Raw genomic sequence first — 17,892 nt, forward strand, 5'->3', positions numbered from 1 at the left:
ATTGCCCAACACCCCCTTCTGGTGCTGAAACACTGACAAATAGAGCCCAAGTCCTTAAGTGCACTGGCACACTGCCTTCATTCAGAGCGCCAGATCCTAATTGTAGGTTCCTCTCCGATCTGTCATTTGTCTTACAAGCAGACAGTGGGGGATTCTTGAGCTATGAGTTTGTACCCACATTACTGGAGGAAGCAATCCTTGTTATGAAACTTTTCATGTTCATGAAAAACTTTATAATGAGTTCCAAACCCCTGTAACTTCTTAATGTCTCCCTCCAATTTTGGAATGTTTCATTCCAATTTAATGGGCAGGAATGCTGCCTTTTTAAAATGTTTTTTTGTTGCATTGTCTGTGTGTGATGTTGTAAATCCTGTTGACTCGATATAATGTAATGTCAATATATTATATATATATATATATATATCTCAATATAATGTCAGCAGGAAGCACAACATAAGTGTCATGTTGATGCTTTTATAGTTTAAGTCGGATGGAAAGCCCTAACGTGAAATGCAGACATTTGTAATGTTGCCAACCATAGAGTATCACTTACTTTCACACAGCGAATGCAGTAACTCATTTCAAGAACCCTGCCCATTGATATTTACATCTGCAGCACTATGTGGACATTTTCAGGCACCAGTAGTAGGTGAAAGGCTTCATTTCCTGACTTGAAAGTGAAAGGGGGCCAGCAGTCTACTGAGTAGAAGTGATGAAGGAAGGGAAAAAAAAAAACAATGAGCTTTTAAGCATCCTTAATGAAAGCAAGTCTTGATTCTTTTTATGTTTCTGGAGGCTTGGTTATCCTTAGTTGTCACAAACACCGGCTTGATTCGTGTGATCTGTGGTTGCGCTGTGTTGAAAATATAAAAACCAGAGCGCTGTCATTGCAAACCAAGAGGAAGTGTCTGTTAGAGCCAAATATGTATATTTATCAGTCTGAAAGATTTCCAGATAGACAGCTGCTCACGGGATGGATATCAGATCTGGACGTGTGACACGGATTTATCTCCATGATGAGATTCACAGGCACTTTACAGTCTCACATGGGCCGTTTGACCGCTAGTCTGCTCACGATACTGTATGTGTGGTTCTTGTGGAAAGATGTACAGGACACTTATTTCTGAATATACAGTACTTATTTCTACTCCCTAAACCCGTCATGCAACCCTCCCTGTAAGCACCACCTCTTGGCTCCTTTTCATATTAACCTGTAGTATCGTAGCATTCCTACATGTTAAAAGGCCCAACTTTAAAGCAGAAAGAGACATCTTTACAGCTTGGTACAAATAACGGTTTTGGTCTCTATAGCTAATTTTCCTGTTCGTGACAACTGTACGCAGCGTTTATTTTTATTTAACTCATCCGTTTCCATTTTACACAGGCCTAAAGTTAGGCATAATTGAGGGCATGCCCATTTTGAGTTACAGGTGGGTGCTGTACCAGGTCGCTAGCTAGCTGCTCGCTAGCTAGCTAGCTGCTCTGCTGCGTCACCCGGGTTCGCTTCAACTCCATCCGAAAATCCACCTCTTTGCCCGTTTTTGGATTAGGCGCGAGTTAGGCTGTGTCGTCACTGCCAAGATGGCGACGTCTGAAAACCACCCACTTTAAGCTTCACAACGGCTCTTCAGAAACCTATAGGTGACTTCACGGAGACTATGTCCATATGTTTTTATAGTGAAAATATAATGAATTTTATACCAACACCGCATTTTCTATATTTTTATATCTCTTAATTGGCCGCGGACCAAGCTGTGAACACAACATTTAAAATATCATCACCTTTCAAGTTGATATGACAGTCGCATATTTCCACATCCAGCAGTTGCTTTGTGCATGGCTGTATACGTGGCACATTATGCAGGTGTTGATGTATTTAATTAGAACGAAGTCTCAGTCATTGCCAGTGAAAAAGTAATTTTCCAAACCAAAGTGAAAATGCGGCCAGTGTTAAGAAAGATGTGCATTTATGTGACATACAGTGGTTAAGTAGCGCATTGGAGATCTAGCAGAAGACCACAAAATGAGCTAATGTACACAAACTATGTCTTTTCACATAAGTGGGATCATTATACATTGTGTAGTTAGGACTGGATGGTTCAGCTGCAGGGGTATGAGGTAACATACAAACCCCACATTTGTGTTCCACTCTCAATACACTGGTTACTTTGTGGTTGTGCCATGATGGTGATGATAGCACGCATGGTGCAAAGCTGGAGTCTGACAGAAGACGGGGTTTTTTTTTTTTGGTCCAGTGTTTCAATTAATTTCCATGAAGAGAATCTCTGCTGTAAAAAAAAAAAAAATGTATTTAAAAGTTTTAAAAGTGCTCATTATGCTGCATGGCTCCTTTTAATGTGTTATACTATTATAGAATATTGTATTGTTCTGTTTTTATCACTAATGAATATATATGTGAGAGTATTTTGGTTGTGTAGTTTTTCAATGTGGAGCCACTTTTTCATACTCCGTATACTACTGGGTAGGTTAATAATGCAGCCCCATACTATATATGCACAATATATGTTCTTTAATGGAAAAGGCAGCTAACTCTAAGTGTCAGATACATCCAGTGGAGTATAATTCCCTTTGAAGTGTAATGGCGTAGTAGAAAGTAGCATGAAACGGAAATACTCAAATAAAGTACAAGTACGTCAAAATTGTAGTACAGTACTTGAGTAAACCTACGTAAAAATACTTTTCACGACAGAAGAGTCCACTACTAAAAGACGCTGCCTAAAAATGAGCCTTTTAAGAGTTTTGACCCAGTGAAACTATGCTGAATGAGTGTGTGTGAGCGACTGAGTTCTCCTGCCTGCAGTGTCAGAGTGGACCTCCTTCTTCTTCTCCTTCTACAGTCTCCTCCTACTTCCCCAAGATATAGGCAGCACTTTAACTTAGACTTAGAGTCAATCACAGTGGGATCTTTAACTGTGCCCGCCACCGGGTCTCTTTGCCTCGGCCCACCACATACACACTCACAGCAATCATCACTCACACACACAGACACACACACACACACACACACACACACACACATACATGCATGCTTGCACCGGCAAACATTATGGAGTACTACTGCTTCCTCCTGCTCTGGATCTGCAGCCAGAAGATAGGTGAGTGAAATGTGTGTGTGTGTGTGTGTGTGTGTGTGTGTGTGTGTGTGTGTGTGTGTGTGTGTTATTGTCTTCAGTGTGTGTGTGCACTGAAAGCATCCCTACATGCTTGTGTTGTGCTTGAATCAGACCTTATGTCTCTCTACATGTAGCTTTGCAGTGTAATAATGGCTCTCTAATTGTCAGTTATACTTTGACTCGTTCCAACAGCAACTGGAAACTTTGAGACTGTCGCTTTCAAAGGGGTTTTTTATGTGCACATACAGTATATTCTGCACTTGAAGGAGCCGTAATATCTGCATATCTTCAGCGCAATGAATGGCTGCCTGTGTGGATGACATCATAACCTGACATCTTGACCCAGTGTCATAGTAAGAGACAGGAAGGGCAGAGCTCAGTGGCTTTACCGAAGGATATTCTGTCCCCCCCCCCCCCCCCCCCCAAGCAGGTCCACAGAGGTGCCGTGTGTCTCATTGGAAGCAGGCTTCTTCTCTCAAATGAAAGTTGAATAATAATATTAGTTATATTAAAAGGCACCAAAGTGTTTTTCAGAGCTTATCAAGCCAACTTTGCCCCTTTAACATACTGTAAAAACATAAGCAACTGATGCAGCGCTACAGAAGAGAACTCTATATGGTTGAACCCGGCATACTGTGGACTGTAACCACGTTGTTTAAACACACTGTGTGTTGGCCAACATTTCCATAGAGCACTGTGCATGTTGTCTCCGTGGCTGTGCCGTTTTCTCAACAACGAAGCGTTATTCACTCCTTTTTCTGTTACGCTGCATCATCCTGAGGTTAATACTGGCATTTTGTCAAAGAAGAACAAACTAATCAATCATTTGGTTAAGACATTTGGAAAATAACTAAACAAAACTAAGCAAGGGAGTCTCTATTGTAAATATTTGGTTTGATTTGTTGGAAACGAGTCTTGGACTGATGCCCCAGTGACGGAGACACTGACCTTGTAGCTGGAGTCTGCGGAGAAGGACTGGATGCTCGCTGTGGTGGGAGATGTTTTGGCAGACGCACAAGAAGGAGGCTGCATTTTTGTCTACTGTTTATGGAATCCTGGGACTTTTGGATCAATGATCCCATCAACTTTGAGTAGGGCCATCTCATATAGACTTCACTATTCCAGCAGGATAGTGCTGAAGAGTTTATTTCTTATCTAAACTTCTTATGAATTTCCTCATTTTAACGGATGTTCACTGTGGCCACTCCATTCAGGGATGATCAAGCTGTCGTGAAGAGTTTGCACCATGACTTCCACATTGATGCAGAAGGTGAAGAGTGCACTGAAAATGACAATGCTAATCAATTGATATGTTTAAAAAAAAAAAAAAAAAATGAGGCAAAGTATTTTCTTCATGGGTAAACCTCAAAAGTGCATGGTAGCAATTATATAATGGTCACATCCCAAAGGAAACGTAGGAGGCCGTATGACCCGTGCTCAACTCTGTTTCACCACTGAGTTAACTGATACCATAGCATGAATCTGCCTTACTCTCACCTTTAAGTCACCTTACTACAGCTGCAGCTACAGTTTATGGCCACTAGAGATCAGATGAACTCCAGAACTAGCTGACAGACACTCAGCCCTTGCATAATATCACCTTATACAGTTGCTGTGGCTAACATGAAGCAATTATTCCGCAATTATCAGTGATCTTTACTGAGTCCAAAGTTTTGTCGACGTCTCCAACTACCTTGACCTCTTGCCTTATCCACTCTTGGTGGCTCAGTAATAATGTCACCCAGTCTCCTCCTTTGCTTCCCACAGACAATATGAATTATTCCTACGACCGCTAGAGGGCTTTACCACTTAAACGTAAATCAATGTTGTTTTGGGGCATTTGCTGAAACAATGAATGCTGTTGTTAGTCTTGGAAGGACAGTGTCTACAGAAAACAGTTTGCTTCTGCTTAGAATGTGGTTCATGGCCGTGGTGAGACTGAACCACACTGTAAATTTGCATAAATTCAAAACCACCGGCTAAAAATCCTCGTAAATCATCGGAGTTCGATGGTTATTTTTGAGTGGTTTCTGTGAAACACTTCACATTACAGATTGATTTATTTCAACAAAAAAGCTTGATTAGTGTGTTGAACTCTTGACTCAAGCTTTGTGTGAAGTGTCCTGTATGATTTTATTAGACGCATATAGTTTAAAATGTCCAAATTCCATGGCCATTTTATAAAACCAACTAAATGTAATTATCTTATTTACAAGAACTAATTTTTTCCAAGTCTAAAAAGCCTCCCAGGACGTCCAGCAATCCCATGTATTTACTGTATCTCTGCCAACAAGTCTGTCAGGAGTTTCACACATCTCTGTTGTTTTCTTTGTTAATACATCTTGATTGATTACAACTGGTTTGGTCGGGGATTCCTTCATTCTTTCATGCTGTGTCGATATGGCTTTTGGATCTTTCAGTGTCCAGATTTTCAAAAGTCTGTTGGCATCTAGTGAGACTAGATATGTCAGTAGCATATTGACATATAACGGCCCTGGGATGTCTGAATATCAGTTCATATTTAAATGCCTCATCAAAATGAATTATTTAAATTCATCAAAAGTTGAATTACTGTCATGTGCTCATTAATCAGTAGTGGTAGTTTCACAACATTTATAGTCTGTTGAAGTTTTAGTGCTACACTTGGTTAATGTTACACTTGCCAAAATAGATCAATGCTACTTCCTCATCATGTTATTTCTGTAACAACAAACTTAACACTCACTAATTCGATGCACACGTCTTGACAGTGTCATGCAGTTGCGCGTGACAGCTGGTGGTGCACGTCTTATATCGCGGTGCCCGAGAGACTTTGGTTTTGAATCTCCGGAGGGCTTTTTATTGGCTCAGAGGGTCAACAGCTTGTTAATCAGTGCCCAGTTGGCTGTTGCGTATTTGGGAACATCTGGTTCCATACCCCGTGCGTCCCAGGGTGTTTGCGTTGGCGTGGGGTGAATGTGAGATAAGGAGCCAAAATCTTTGAACGTGTGTTGTCAAGTGTGAAATATCTTTCCAGAGAAAACCATTGTAATGGAAACCCAGAATGGATCGATGGAAAAACAGTACAAGTCTGTTGCTTTTGAGGTGGATTTTATGTGGAGTTCTCATATTTGTTGAAACACCAATCAGATGCAGTAACGCGGCATCTATACTCATCACCATGATGCACCGTTATGTTTTCATAAAGCCTAAACCATATTACACCGTGTCAACATACAAAAGAACTGCATCATGCTTGTCTGATATGAAGATGCCTCCAAACCAGTCCCGGCTGCTCTATGGCTCTGTGGTGGAGCTCCTGCAGCTTGGTGTTGGGCCAAAGGCAGCAGCGCACTAATCTGGGTCGCACCGGCAGCCACCGGCCTGAGGTTTGTTTATCTGGGCGTGAAAGCCGGTACACATGAAACCCAGCTAGACTCTGACCTTGCGTTAAGAAGCTGCTGATATTGCTGTGAATATTAAAGCGCTCCGCCGCATTAGTAGCTTGAAATGGAAAGCGGATCACCTCCGTTCTCATGCCTGACACTTTCCCGACAGCGTTCGCTCATTTCTTGGTCAGACTTCAAGCCTCTCTTTGATTTCATCTCGGGACATTTATTTGAAATGCTTGAAAGTCATCCTAGCATTAAATCTGCTCACCAGAATGGTTAACATTCATGTTTTCCAGTTGAACAAAGACGGAGAGACTTCAAAATGATGCAGCCCACTGCCTGTCATCCGCAAAATGATTTATGCTGCACCACACTGTCAAGAGTTACCTGCTGATTTGTATTTATTTTCATGCACCTGTCTGTTCCAAACAATCTATTTCCAGTCGCCCCTTTTATGTTTCTAGACAAACAGAAACTTCACGAGGATGTTTGGGGTCTGGATCAAACACCAGCTGAACATGTGAGCCATTCATGCAACAGGAAATGAGCGATGTGGAGAATGTGTCAATATTTACATGAGCAGTCTGCATGGCAGTGATGGCCATTCATTTTAAAACAAATGGTCTATGGTTGTGCCAATCAAGGTGTGATACACTCCTGGTCCCATGACAGACCTGAGAACTGAATGACTCATTCACTGGCTTTGACAGATACTGACTGAAGAACAGTGGAAGTTTTCTATTTGTTTGGACAACTTAATAACGCTCCAAAAATATTCAGTATCTAAGGAATGCAGAAAATGTCACATTTCTGTTGGAGGAATACAGCTGCTCAATATGTAACATGAGCAAACAACTGCTCACCCAAACAAATACATCTTATCTTGTCTGCCGTGTAGCAAACAAGACGTTGCAGCTGGACCCGGTATTCTACAATACCTAGACGCTTTTGATCCTGATTTAAAAGTAGTGTCATGTGTTTAACATAGAAATGTTGTTTGGAACTATTTGGACTCCGTTTGACCTCCCGATGCATGAAACTGAAATCGTAATGTCATAATTCAACCCGAGTGCTTACTAAATACAATGAAGAGTCCTTTCACCCTCTGTAGAGTCAAATATGATTTCTTATTTGGTAACAACTGTCTTTTAGCCCGGGGTGGAGCACCATAGGCTGGCTTTCTAAGTGCGGGTGAGGCTCATCTTCATTACATAATGCTAATATAGTGAAAATGATCCCACAGTTCACTCAGAAAATCTGTTAGATAACAACCAAAAAAACCCTCTACCATTAGTAATTACCAGCCGCGACTCTGGTATTGTTTGAGACTGTGTGTGGGTCGTCGTGCCAACATGTCGTCTTGGGGCCCTAGACTTTTGAGTTCTCTGCCAGGTGTTTATATTTCTGTGGACAGATGTTGCCACCATGATAGCGACACAACCGTGCAAGATGCAGTCATGAAACTTAACGGTTGTGTGGTTGAGACCAAAATGAAGGCACCGTAAGAAGGAAGATAGGAAGTGAGGAGGGGGGTTAATGGTCCCCCCCCCCCCCCCCCCATTTTACACTCCTGGCCCAATGTGGCGTCACGGCTGGTGTGACCGCATTGCAAGATTGAGTATCAACTTCAATTATGTATTAAGACAGAACATAAAGTTAATTTTAGAGGAGACACAGTTTCTTATTACTTCAATGTAAAGATGTGATCAGACGCAAAGTGATACAGAGAACTGTTCATACAAGTTGATAATGTTTCACCCTAATCGAAAAATGTACACGTATGTCAGGACTTTAGAACTCTGCTTCATATATAGATAAATTAGAAAAAGGAGAGACTGAAAATAAATAACAGAAAGAACCGGAGTTTGTTGAAGAAATGCACACATAGAAAACACAGAAAAAGTCCGTACAACGTGTTGTCCGACCACGTCTTAGCTGTTAAGAAGAGCCACACTGGAAGGTTGTCACACAGAGGAGGAAGACGCGATGCTCATTTATACATTTCACGTTGAAAGCCGTTCATGTTGTTCACATGAAACGGGACAGAAATAGTTACTTAATTTGCTCAGCTGGCCAATCACTGCATAAAAGCAAACACAGGAACATGTGACACGCGGTTCTGAGGAAGTATACAAGCACTTTAAGGGACCTCCAGAGCTAGATCTTGCTTGGTGTTGTATGGAGCCAGACCACAAACTGCTACACAACAAACTTTTTGTATTTGACACGCCTCCAAACCAACACATTGACACTGAATTGACAATCAACTAAAAAAAAAAACACACAACTTCATCTATCAAAATGTTGGTCTGTTTTTTTTTTTGGGGGGGGGGGGGGTGTTTGAGAGTTTTGTCTATATCTAACTGACAGTTATTGTTTTTCATGGTTAGCAAAGAAAAGCAACCTCTTGTGAGGTGTGTTTAAAACGCTGTAGTTTTCCTAACAGCAGACCAGTACACATTGTTGCGTCTGGGGAGTTTTGGGACACACAGTCCTTGACATCAACTAGTGATGCAATGTGGGTAACGTGGGTTTCTCGATTTATCTTGGCAATGAAGATGAGTATCACTGGGATACAAGTGAAAACAGATGCTATACTCACCATTAACGGTGAGTAATAGCCTGATTCGCTTTATTAATATATATTTTATGTAGCATTCTAACCTGCACAATCACATACCTGTGGCTCGTTAGGTGCGTAGAGTCGGCTTAATAACTGCCAGTGAAAAGTCATAAAGTGATTCACTTTTGAGTGACATCATTACAAGAGAACCCCGGGTACAACCGTCTTGATTTTGACCTCAGCTGTCCTTTGTTGAGGGTTAATTTGAATTTTACAAGTTTTCCAACTTTGTTGAGCAGTCCTTCATTTTGTTGTTTACATTGAGCTGTGTTTCCTCATGCAGGGAAGAAATAAGGCTCACTTTACTTGACGTGACCCCAGAGCCTCCCACATGGGGAGTGAGCTGAGAGTGGGGTCGTTTAGCGTGAGTGCGAGGGATTGAATAAGCCCAAGAGTGTGTAGTCAAGCGCCACAGAGATGTAAGAGAGTTTGTGGGGGAGTTTGTTGGTGGTTTACGTTAAAGAAGAGGCCTTTGTGCTTTCAGCTCAGCTGTGCTATTAAACTGTGAGAAAGCACTTTATTTTCAAGCAATCATCTTAAACTCCTACTAAACAAACCCTTTTTGTGTCATTAAGCTTAAAGAGTCCGCTTAACTTTCCCTCTTACTTTCCTTTTCTTCATGCATTTTTTGGCCCTGAAATGAAATAGCTCCCAATCTAACTTTGTATATTTGTGGATTTAGAGTATCAGTGAGCTGTAGTGTAAAGGTTGACATGATCCTTGACCACACAGTAGCTGACACATCAATGGAGCAACACTGATCAACACACACACACACTCACGATACATCTGGCAACTGGTGAGACAGAGATCAGCAGGAGATTAAGTAGAAGACAGATGAACGGAGAGAGATGGATTGAGAGGAAGTCAGAGTGGTAGACGATTACGCTTTTTCCCCTTCTCCTCCGCCAAAAGGAAAATCTCATCACCTCCAAGTCCTCACAGAGAGTCCTCCTCTTTTGATGGAAATTTAAAAGCCAAATAATGCCATCACAATTAATGAGCCATAATGGGTAACTTGGTGACATGCAAGATCTGGAAAAAAAAAAAATACCTTCTGCGATTGGTATTTTAATTGAAAACAGACTGTTCGCTGCTCTTTTCTACCACCTGGTAAGCTGTCAAAAAATGTGAGAGAAATTTAAGTGCTCGATCGGAAAAAAAAACCCAGATTCGCTTTGATGAGGTCCAACAGCAGCTTTAACTTGTTACCCTTTTTGTACATGTCAGGTTACACTTCGCCATCTATTAACTGCAATATCAAAACAAAACTCCTCGCTGAGCTTCCTTACCAATCGTATTATTGCCTCCGTTGTTACAGTGAATAAAGACCTAGCCGGCTTTACAGGAACAGTGTTCTGCCTTAAATTCATTGTCTTCAGTCTCGAAGACATTGTGACATGCCAGGTGATGTGGTGGTTCATTTTTACAACCGTGATCCGTAGGCCTAAGCTTCTATCTTTATCTTTTTAACCTGTTTTTGCTTCTGAATCACTTTGACATCCTGATACAGTATATCCTTCAAACACATATCATAGACCCTTCTGTCTGCATCTCTTTGAAATCGCTTTTAATTTTTCCAAGACGTGGATAATATTTATGGGGAGAGTGCAGTTAGTGACAGTGTGGGCTCCATGGTAGCTCTGACAGCTTGACGGAGTAGCAGTGGTAGGCGTGGCTTAGCAAAGGGTCCATTGTACGTTCAAGATATTAGGTACTGATGTGGTGCAGTTTTTTTTTTTTGCTGTAATTTCTTAATAGCTCCTCCCTTCACCTCTGAAATGTAAATCACAAACTCTCCATCTGTCTAGCAACAGATTCACGCCTATGATATGTCTTATGTCAGATAGGTCAAAAAGTTGTTATGGCAGGAAAACTTCGGTCGTGTAGGTGGTCACGTTGATGCTGCGCTGCTTAACCAAAATCCCTTTAGGTCTGCAGATTTCTGATGGAAGAATGTCAAATGTGACTCAGCAACACGTATACAATTAATAATTGTTTTCTTTATGAGGGAAGTCTGTGTTTAGACTGGAGACACGAGACAGTTACGGATTATTTTAATGATGAGTAAGGATGATCTTGCAGCTGTTTGTTGCACTTTGGCCAGATGTTGAGGTCTAATCAGTGTTAATGTAAATGTTTCTTTCAGTACAGACATCCATGAAGCTAAGATATACACGAGGCACTGACAACTAGATGTTCTGCACAGATTATACCAATGCCATAGAACTCGGTAACGTCAGGTCATTAATGGCATCTCCTGATGAAAATGGTCTTTTTTCTGTTTCAAGGCTTCCATGACTGCTTCAACATCGACACAAAGAACCACAGGATCATCAAAGGCCCAAAACAAGCCCAGTTTGGATACACCGTTCAGCAACACGTTGCTGCTGGAGGTGAAAAGTGGTAAGAGGCTGATATGATTTACACACTTCTGCGATGCAAACGATTATACCCCGTTGATGTTTTCTGTAAAGTACCACTCTACAGCAATTTGACAAAAGTTGTGTTTATTTAAATCAATTGATTTCAGCAACTGGGCAGCTGCTGTATTGACAATATTATGGCTTCTGACGCCACAGTGATTCAATCATCTATCTTTTATGGCATACATTTTTATTATTATGATGCATATTTTTAGCTTCTATAAAACAGCCAGAATGTTGTGATCTATGGCTAGGATTAAGAGGTCAAGTACATTACGATTATTAAAACACAAAAGAGAAGCCGTTAGTGCTTACAGACTGTCTGAATTGGCAGTGAGACATTTTTTCCCCAGAAAGATAGTGATTTACTGTACCTCTCCTGTGATGTGTGCAAAGTTTCCTCCGATTAATTTGTGCTTGCAAAACAAACTATATACCGAGCTGGATACCTCTCATTCATCATGTTACCTCATAGCACAAACTGACTCCTGATGCATACTATTATTCGGCCAACTGGCACCGTGTGGTGGCCAAAATTAGTCTCTGGCTTTCCCAAAATCTCTGGTAGCAAACACTGTGCTAGTACCATGCCAAATTCCAGCTGTGCTTCTGTGTGTGTGTGTGTGTGTGTGTGTGTGTGTGTGTGTGTGTGTGTGTGTGTGTGTGTGTGTGTGTGTGAGTGTGTGTTGTGTGTTGTATGCGTAAATCATTTGTTTGGTTTGTATATATATTTTTATATGTCTGTTTTTTTTTTCTCTCTGACTTCAATAGCTTCCAGACTGCCTTTCCCAGAAAAATCATAGCGTTGGTCATTTGTTTAAATGTTTGAAACAACCTTTGTTTACAACTTCCTGACAAGCAAATAATGACTGTGCCCCCTAAGTATTATCATTTTTTTAGGGTGGATGCTTGGGTGTACAATGCATGTGACAATAACTATGGTTCGCATCTTGTCTCCTTCTAGCAATCAACCCCTTTAGTAAAACTAAAAATAGCCAGAAGTTTCCCTAACCGAACACACAGTCTCGGACAGAAAGAAGCACTACATGAATACATGAATCCCCCTCATTCACTTGAATAGGAACAATGCGAAGATGGCCCGACAGCAAATAAACACAGGGCTGTTTGGCAAAAGAGTCTAACCTGGCTCAACTTTCACAGCAATGAAATGTAGCTTCAGTCTGAAAAAAAAACACATTGCATTGGCCAATAAAAGACATACAAACTAACTGATTGCTGATACTTTGAAACGTGGACGCCGTACAACTGTTTACGTATGAATCATAAAGTGATTGTTGCCAGAGCAGTAAAATCCTTCCTCACAATAATGAAAACGGCTGTGCAGCATTTTGGCATCTCTCTCTCTCTCTCTCTCTCTCTCTCTCTCTATATATATATATATATATATATATATATATATAAAACCCTAAACCTTAACCATAAGGGTGATAGTTCAGAAAACACTCACATCAGTCACAGCATAAGTGTAACAGAAGCGTTGTTAGTTGTAATCTAATTATTGTTGCAACAACATTGTGGTAGAACTGGGCTATTGGTCATTAGTTGCCTCAAACATCAGGTCTATGGTATAATTCTAATTTGAATATTAAGAACTGCTCTGCTAACATAATGGGACCAGTGTACAGCATACGCAGTAAACGCCATACTGGCCTTACTGGCCCATCCTGACTGTTCCTCCTGACAAGTTATCCATCACCCTCGTGTGTATGTTTGAGAGAGTATTGTATTCATATAAAGAAGCTTCAAAACATTGCACTTGGCAATGAAATCACTATGTTCCTCTGCTTTATCTCATCACACATCACAATGTCCGTTGATAACAAATAATAAACAGCTAGAAGCTGATTGAGAGCATCCCATGTCTTGGTAAGTTCTGGCATTTTAGACAGTTTAAGGGTTGAGATTTATTTGGAGGTGTGTTTTTGGATCTCACTTCCCAGAATGCACCGCTTGTGATTTTTCCCGAAAAATGTCGCCACAGACAACCAGTTTGTAATAGGGCTAATTCAGCTTTACCTCATTGGGTGATAGATAGTGACTTAACATACAGTTATTTAAATGAAAACCATTGAGATTATTACTTTAAGTGTAGATTCAGTTTCAGGTAAGGCTTGTGATGGCAAGGATGCCTGGTGTTTTTATTATTGTTTACAAATATATACGTATATATATATATTTATTTATTTAATTTTTCCTTCAGTAGGAACCACGCACAGTAAGACAGCACACACATGGTGTGTTTTGGTCTTTTCAGACTGTTGTACAATAATACAAATTCTGAATATCACTCGCCTTATCCCTTAAGGTTCAGGTGAAGGGCTGCAAACGTGTGTGTTCTTGGTGTACAGGCAGAGACGTGACAAACTTGGAGAGTGAAGTGACAAACTATCAAGAGCTGCCAACTCACAGATGTCAAAGTCTCCCTTTTGCACATGTCAGCGACGGAGTGGATTACACTGTTAAATCCAAGTTCCATTCGGAGCAACCGTCAGAGCCAACCGTGACTACCAGAAGTAAAAAAGGTCTGATGAGGCTGATTTGTGTGGAATAAGGTCACCAGAGACCCTGCTTAAACTGAGGTACAGTAAATGTCTGAGAACGAGGTGAGAACACTTGCAGTGGAAGAATAGTTCAGACCAGACTGTAAAAACAGCGTCGAACCAAAGGGATTGGGGGGTTTTGGCTTCTTTAATAAGTGTTCATACATCTGGTATGAGAGTATCTTTATCATAAGCAATATGATATTTGAAGTCTTCCACACTTGTGTGGTGGAAAGTCTTCTAATTGATTCAAATTATTTTTATTTGATAACAATGTATACTGTCAAACTCTGTGACCCACCTCGTCATTGACTCGTCTTTCGTCCCGTCAGACAACTTACTCATCCAGAGGAGTTTAGTTTCAAAAAGACTGTTTAGTCAGTGCAACAGTGTGCGTAGGTGTGGATATGGGAACACACAGCTGCGTGCACAGACTCTAGCTTGTACAGTATATTTGTGTTTGTGTCTGTGGGAGTGTGTGTGCGATGCATAGTCTGACGGTTCTCAGCTGGACTGCAGGAATGTTGCAGGATCTGATGGGGATGTGAAAACGCGATGCTATTGAGTGTCATTAGGATCTTTAAAATGATTCAAAAATAATGTTGTCTTCAATCCCGACAAGACTTCATTTGTTTCATCGACATCCGCGCATCTAAACCAAAGATATTGCTGCTCGAGATAGTTTTATATATCACCAGTGAGAGGTTGCCCAAATGATATGAACATCCACTTCTTATCAGAAAACATACCATAATATAAAAATGCTGTTTCACAAGAGAGGCACTGCTTTCAAAAGGGTACAGAAGTAAATCTAAATGAGCAAAATGCACTTCAGTACATAGTATTTGTTTGGCAGAATGCCTTTGTTACAGGGAGTTTTTATATATATATATATATATATATATATATATATATATATATATATATATATATATATATATATTTAAACATTGGATCTTACTTTTCATTGCTTTATACACTGTTTGTTAGATTAAATTATACTGTATATTTATACTTTATTCACTCTGAAATGAATTAGAAGTCTAAAGTATCATGAAATGGCAGAAGACTTGTACTTAATTACAGTACTTTTATTCAGTTGTTCTTCATAACTGGTCCCAGATCAGCGTCATGCTGCTGCTGTTGTGACTTTGTCTCCACATGTCTCCCATTTTCATGTGGTGTCAACCCAGAGGTTTGATCGAGATTTGTATTTGTTTTCCCCAAGATGAATGTGTTGATGAGTCAACGGTCTGTGCTGATTGGGACAGAATCTGCTATTTTTGGTTTCAAGCTATAAAAAATGCATCTTTGAAGTGCCAGACAGCAACTCTTCATTGGAACATGTGCTCACTAAGTGTCCGAACTTCAGGGGGGCTTTTCTGCTCATTGTTTGGATTTGTAAGTCCTGATCTTTGTATTCACTATATTTACGAACGTGACTTCACACTTCAATTAGAAACATGTATTTGAGTGATACACTTTTAAGGAATTGCAATGGACAGTCTACACTATCCCTGGACATTTATGCTTTTCAACTTTCTACCATCACTTTCCCCTCAAGTAGTTTCACCTTAACTGAGCTTTCGAGAGAATTTTTGCGATCACTGATGTTGCCGGTTAGCATCTGTGCTGGACTGCAGTGCTGTCAACTTTTCCAGTCTGATTTCTCAAAACCCTCAGTTGTGTGTTTGGATAGGAACCGGATCACAGCTGGAAAGTGACTCTGTAAAAAAAAAATAGCATTTTTAAGACCTGAAGTAAGAGAAGCATCCAGATCAATTGAAGGCAATTCAAAAGGAGTTCTTTAAGGAACTAATTAAGGAAATAGTGCTTGTTAATTCAAGTGTTCTTGGAAACGTTATATTAAAGAGCTTTTATGTTTCACAGATGTATAAAAAAAAGCTGTTTGTGTAGTACACTATTTTTTCCCCTTATCCAAGCATGTGGTGTTTAAGTGAGCAAGGGAAAAATGACTATTTTCACAATATTTGGCTTCAGATACATCGAGAAGTTGAGACATCGCTGTCAGGTCTGTTGACAGTTTCTGTCCATCAGTGCTTATAGAGCTACCAAGTTGAGGAAAGGTCACAATGTCAAGAATGTGTCATTTCCGCACGCGTCTACTGAGCATCATGGGGCTCTAAACACTCTGCCAGAGCCGACACTCTTTGGGGAGGTGAGAAGAGGCCACTTCACCTCCAATTGGTGAAAAGTTTGGGTGTTTAAACCTGATGGGATACACAAACCTGCATACTTGAGCCATACAGCACAGATGCCTCCCCCTTTCTATTCCCACTGTTTATTTTTCTGCAGTAGCACCAGGTCTCGTCAATGGAGACCTGACCTTTACTCTTTAGCTCAGTTACGAGTTGCACACCACAAAGAACTACAGGCAGTCTGTGAAGTCTTTCAGCTCTGGCCTTAAATAGGGTTCCCTTTATTTAGGCCGTTTGCAAAGCAAAGTGTTTTTACACCTCCTGAGCTCGGTAGAAAAACAGAATTCAATCTATTGAATTTTAATTTCGACACAACACTCACGGTCTTGTCATTGCAATGCCCACGTCATCGGTTTGAAATATTTCACACCATTTAAGTTGGACCATACCTGTTAGATTGAATATAGCCAAAATAGGACTCTACTCTGTGAGCTTTATGCTAACATGATCAAAATGACAATGTTAACAGACCTTTAGGAGGTAATGTTTACCACCGTCACCATTTTAGCTTAGCGTGTTAGCATGCAAATGTTGGCTAATTAGCATTAAACACAGATTACAACTGAGCTTAATAGGAATGTCATTAGTTTTGCAGGTATTTGGTCAATGACTAGAGTATTGGACACGTTTGAATTGTCGCGTCAATTAAAGTTAAGCGACCATCAAAGTTATTTCAGTTCATCCTGAGGAGAAGCATAATTGTAAATGTGTGGCAATCCATGTAGATGTTGTATACTGTATATATTTTGTGTGTTTTTGGGGATTGTAAGCTTTTATTATGGACAGTAGAGATAATCTACACTGAATCTCTAAGACGCAGGGGCAGCCTGCAGATGTTGAGATAGATTACTGGATAAGTGAAAACTTTGACCTGCTTGTCATGCTATAAGTCAGGTGACCACCAAAGTCAGCCGGATTCAGCCTGTGGGGACCATGAATGTCTGTACAAATATCATCCAATCCAATCCACCCCATAGCTTTTGAGATATTTCAGTCAGGAGGAAAGTGATGGACCGACCGACCAACATTAGCCGCTAGCGTGGCTAAAAATACACCTCAGAATGAGACAAAGAAAGCTCATTGTGTGAGCAGAGAAACACCAACATGCTTTGTGGGACAATGAATTAAAGCAACAAGCATGTGCTTCCTCATAAGTCACCCTGTCACTGTCTGGTCAATGCTCTCCAGAGAAGTGGACGCGCTAAATGCATGTCTTTGGAAAATGATTATGTGATCACTACAATTCATCAGAATTATGAGGCAACATTAACAACTGAACATATATTCTGTTAATGCAGACAAATGGAATGTGATGAGCAAGCGCGAGTCCTGACATTGGAGTAGCACGCTCATGTTTAGGGCAGGGATGTGGTTTCACAGCGTATACATCTCTTCCTTCCAAATATGAAAAAAAAAATGCATTACCACATTAATGACAGCCTGTGCTTGGGGATGGCGCTTTCTCAAAACCCCAAAATCCTGTATCCCCCAGTAACCATGGTAGAAAATGTCCACGCATTCATTTTGGGTCAAGTTATTTCTTTCGGTGTCATTACCA

General features: G+C 40.6%; 1 protein-coding gene across 1 annotated transcript in view; it reads left to right on the forward strand.

The window, feature by feature from the left end:
- The first annotated feature begins 3,042 nt into the window (after positions 1–3,042).
- Positions 3,043–17,892, forward strand: part of LOC137882146 (integrin alpha-11-like) — a 46,620-nt gene continuing 31,770 nt past the window's right edge. The window contains 3 exon segments of the mRNA XM_068724291.1: positions 3,043–3,066; positions 3,068–3,116; positions 11,420–11,534. Of these exon segments, the coding sequence (XP_068580392.1) occupies positions 3,043–3,066; positions 3,068–3,116; positions 11,420–11,534 (188 nt within the window).

This window comes from Cebidichthys violaceus, unplaced genomic scaffold (assembly GCF_023349555.1).
Source record: "Cebidichthys violaceus isolate CVI_PGR_0920_01 unplaced genomic scaffold, fCebVio1.0.p SCAF_30, whole genome shotgun sequence".
NCBI lineage: Eukaryota > Metazoa > Chordata > Actinopteri > Perciformes > Stichaeidae > Cebidichthys > Cebidichthys violaceus.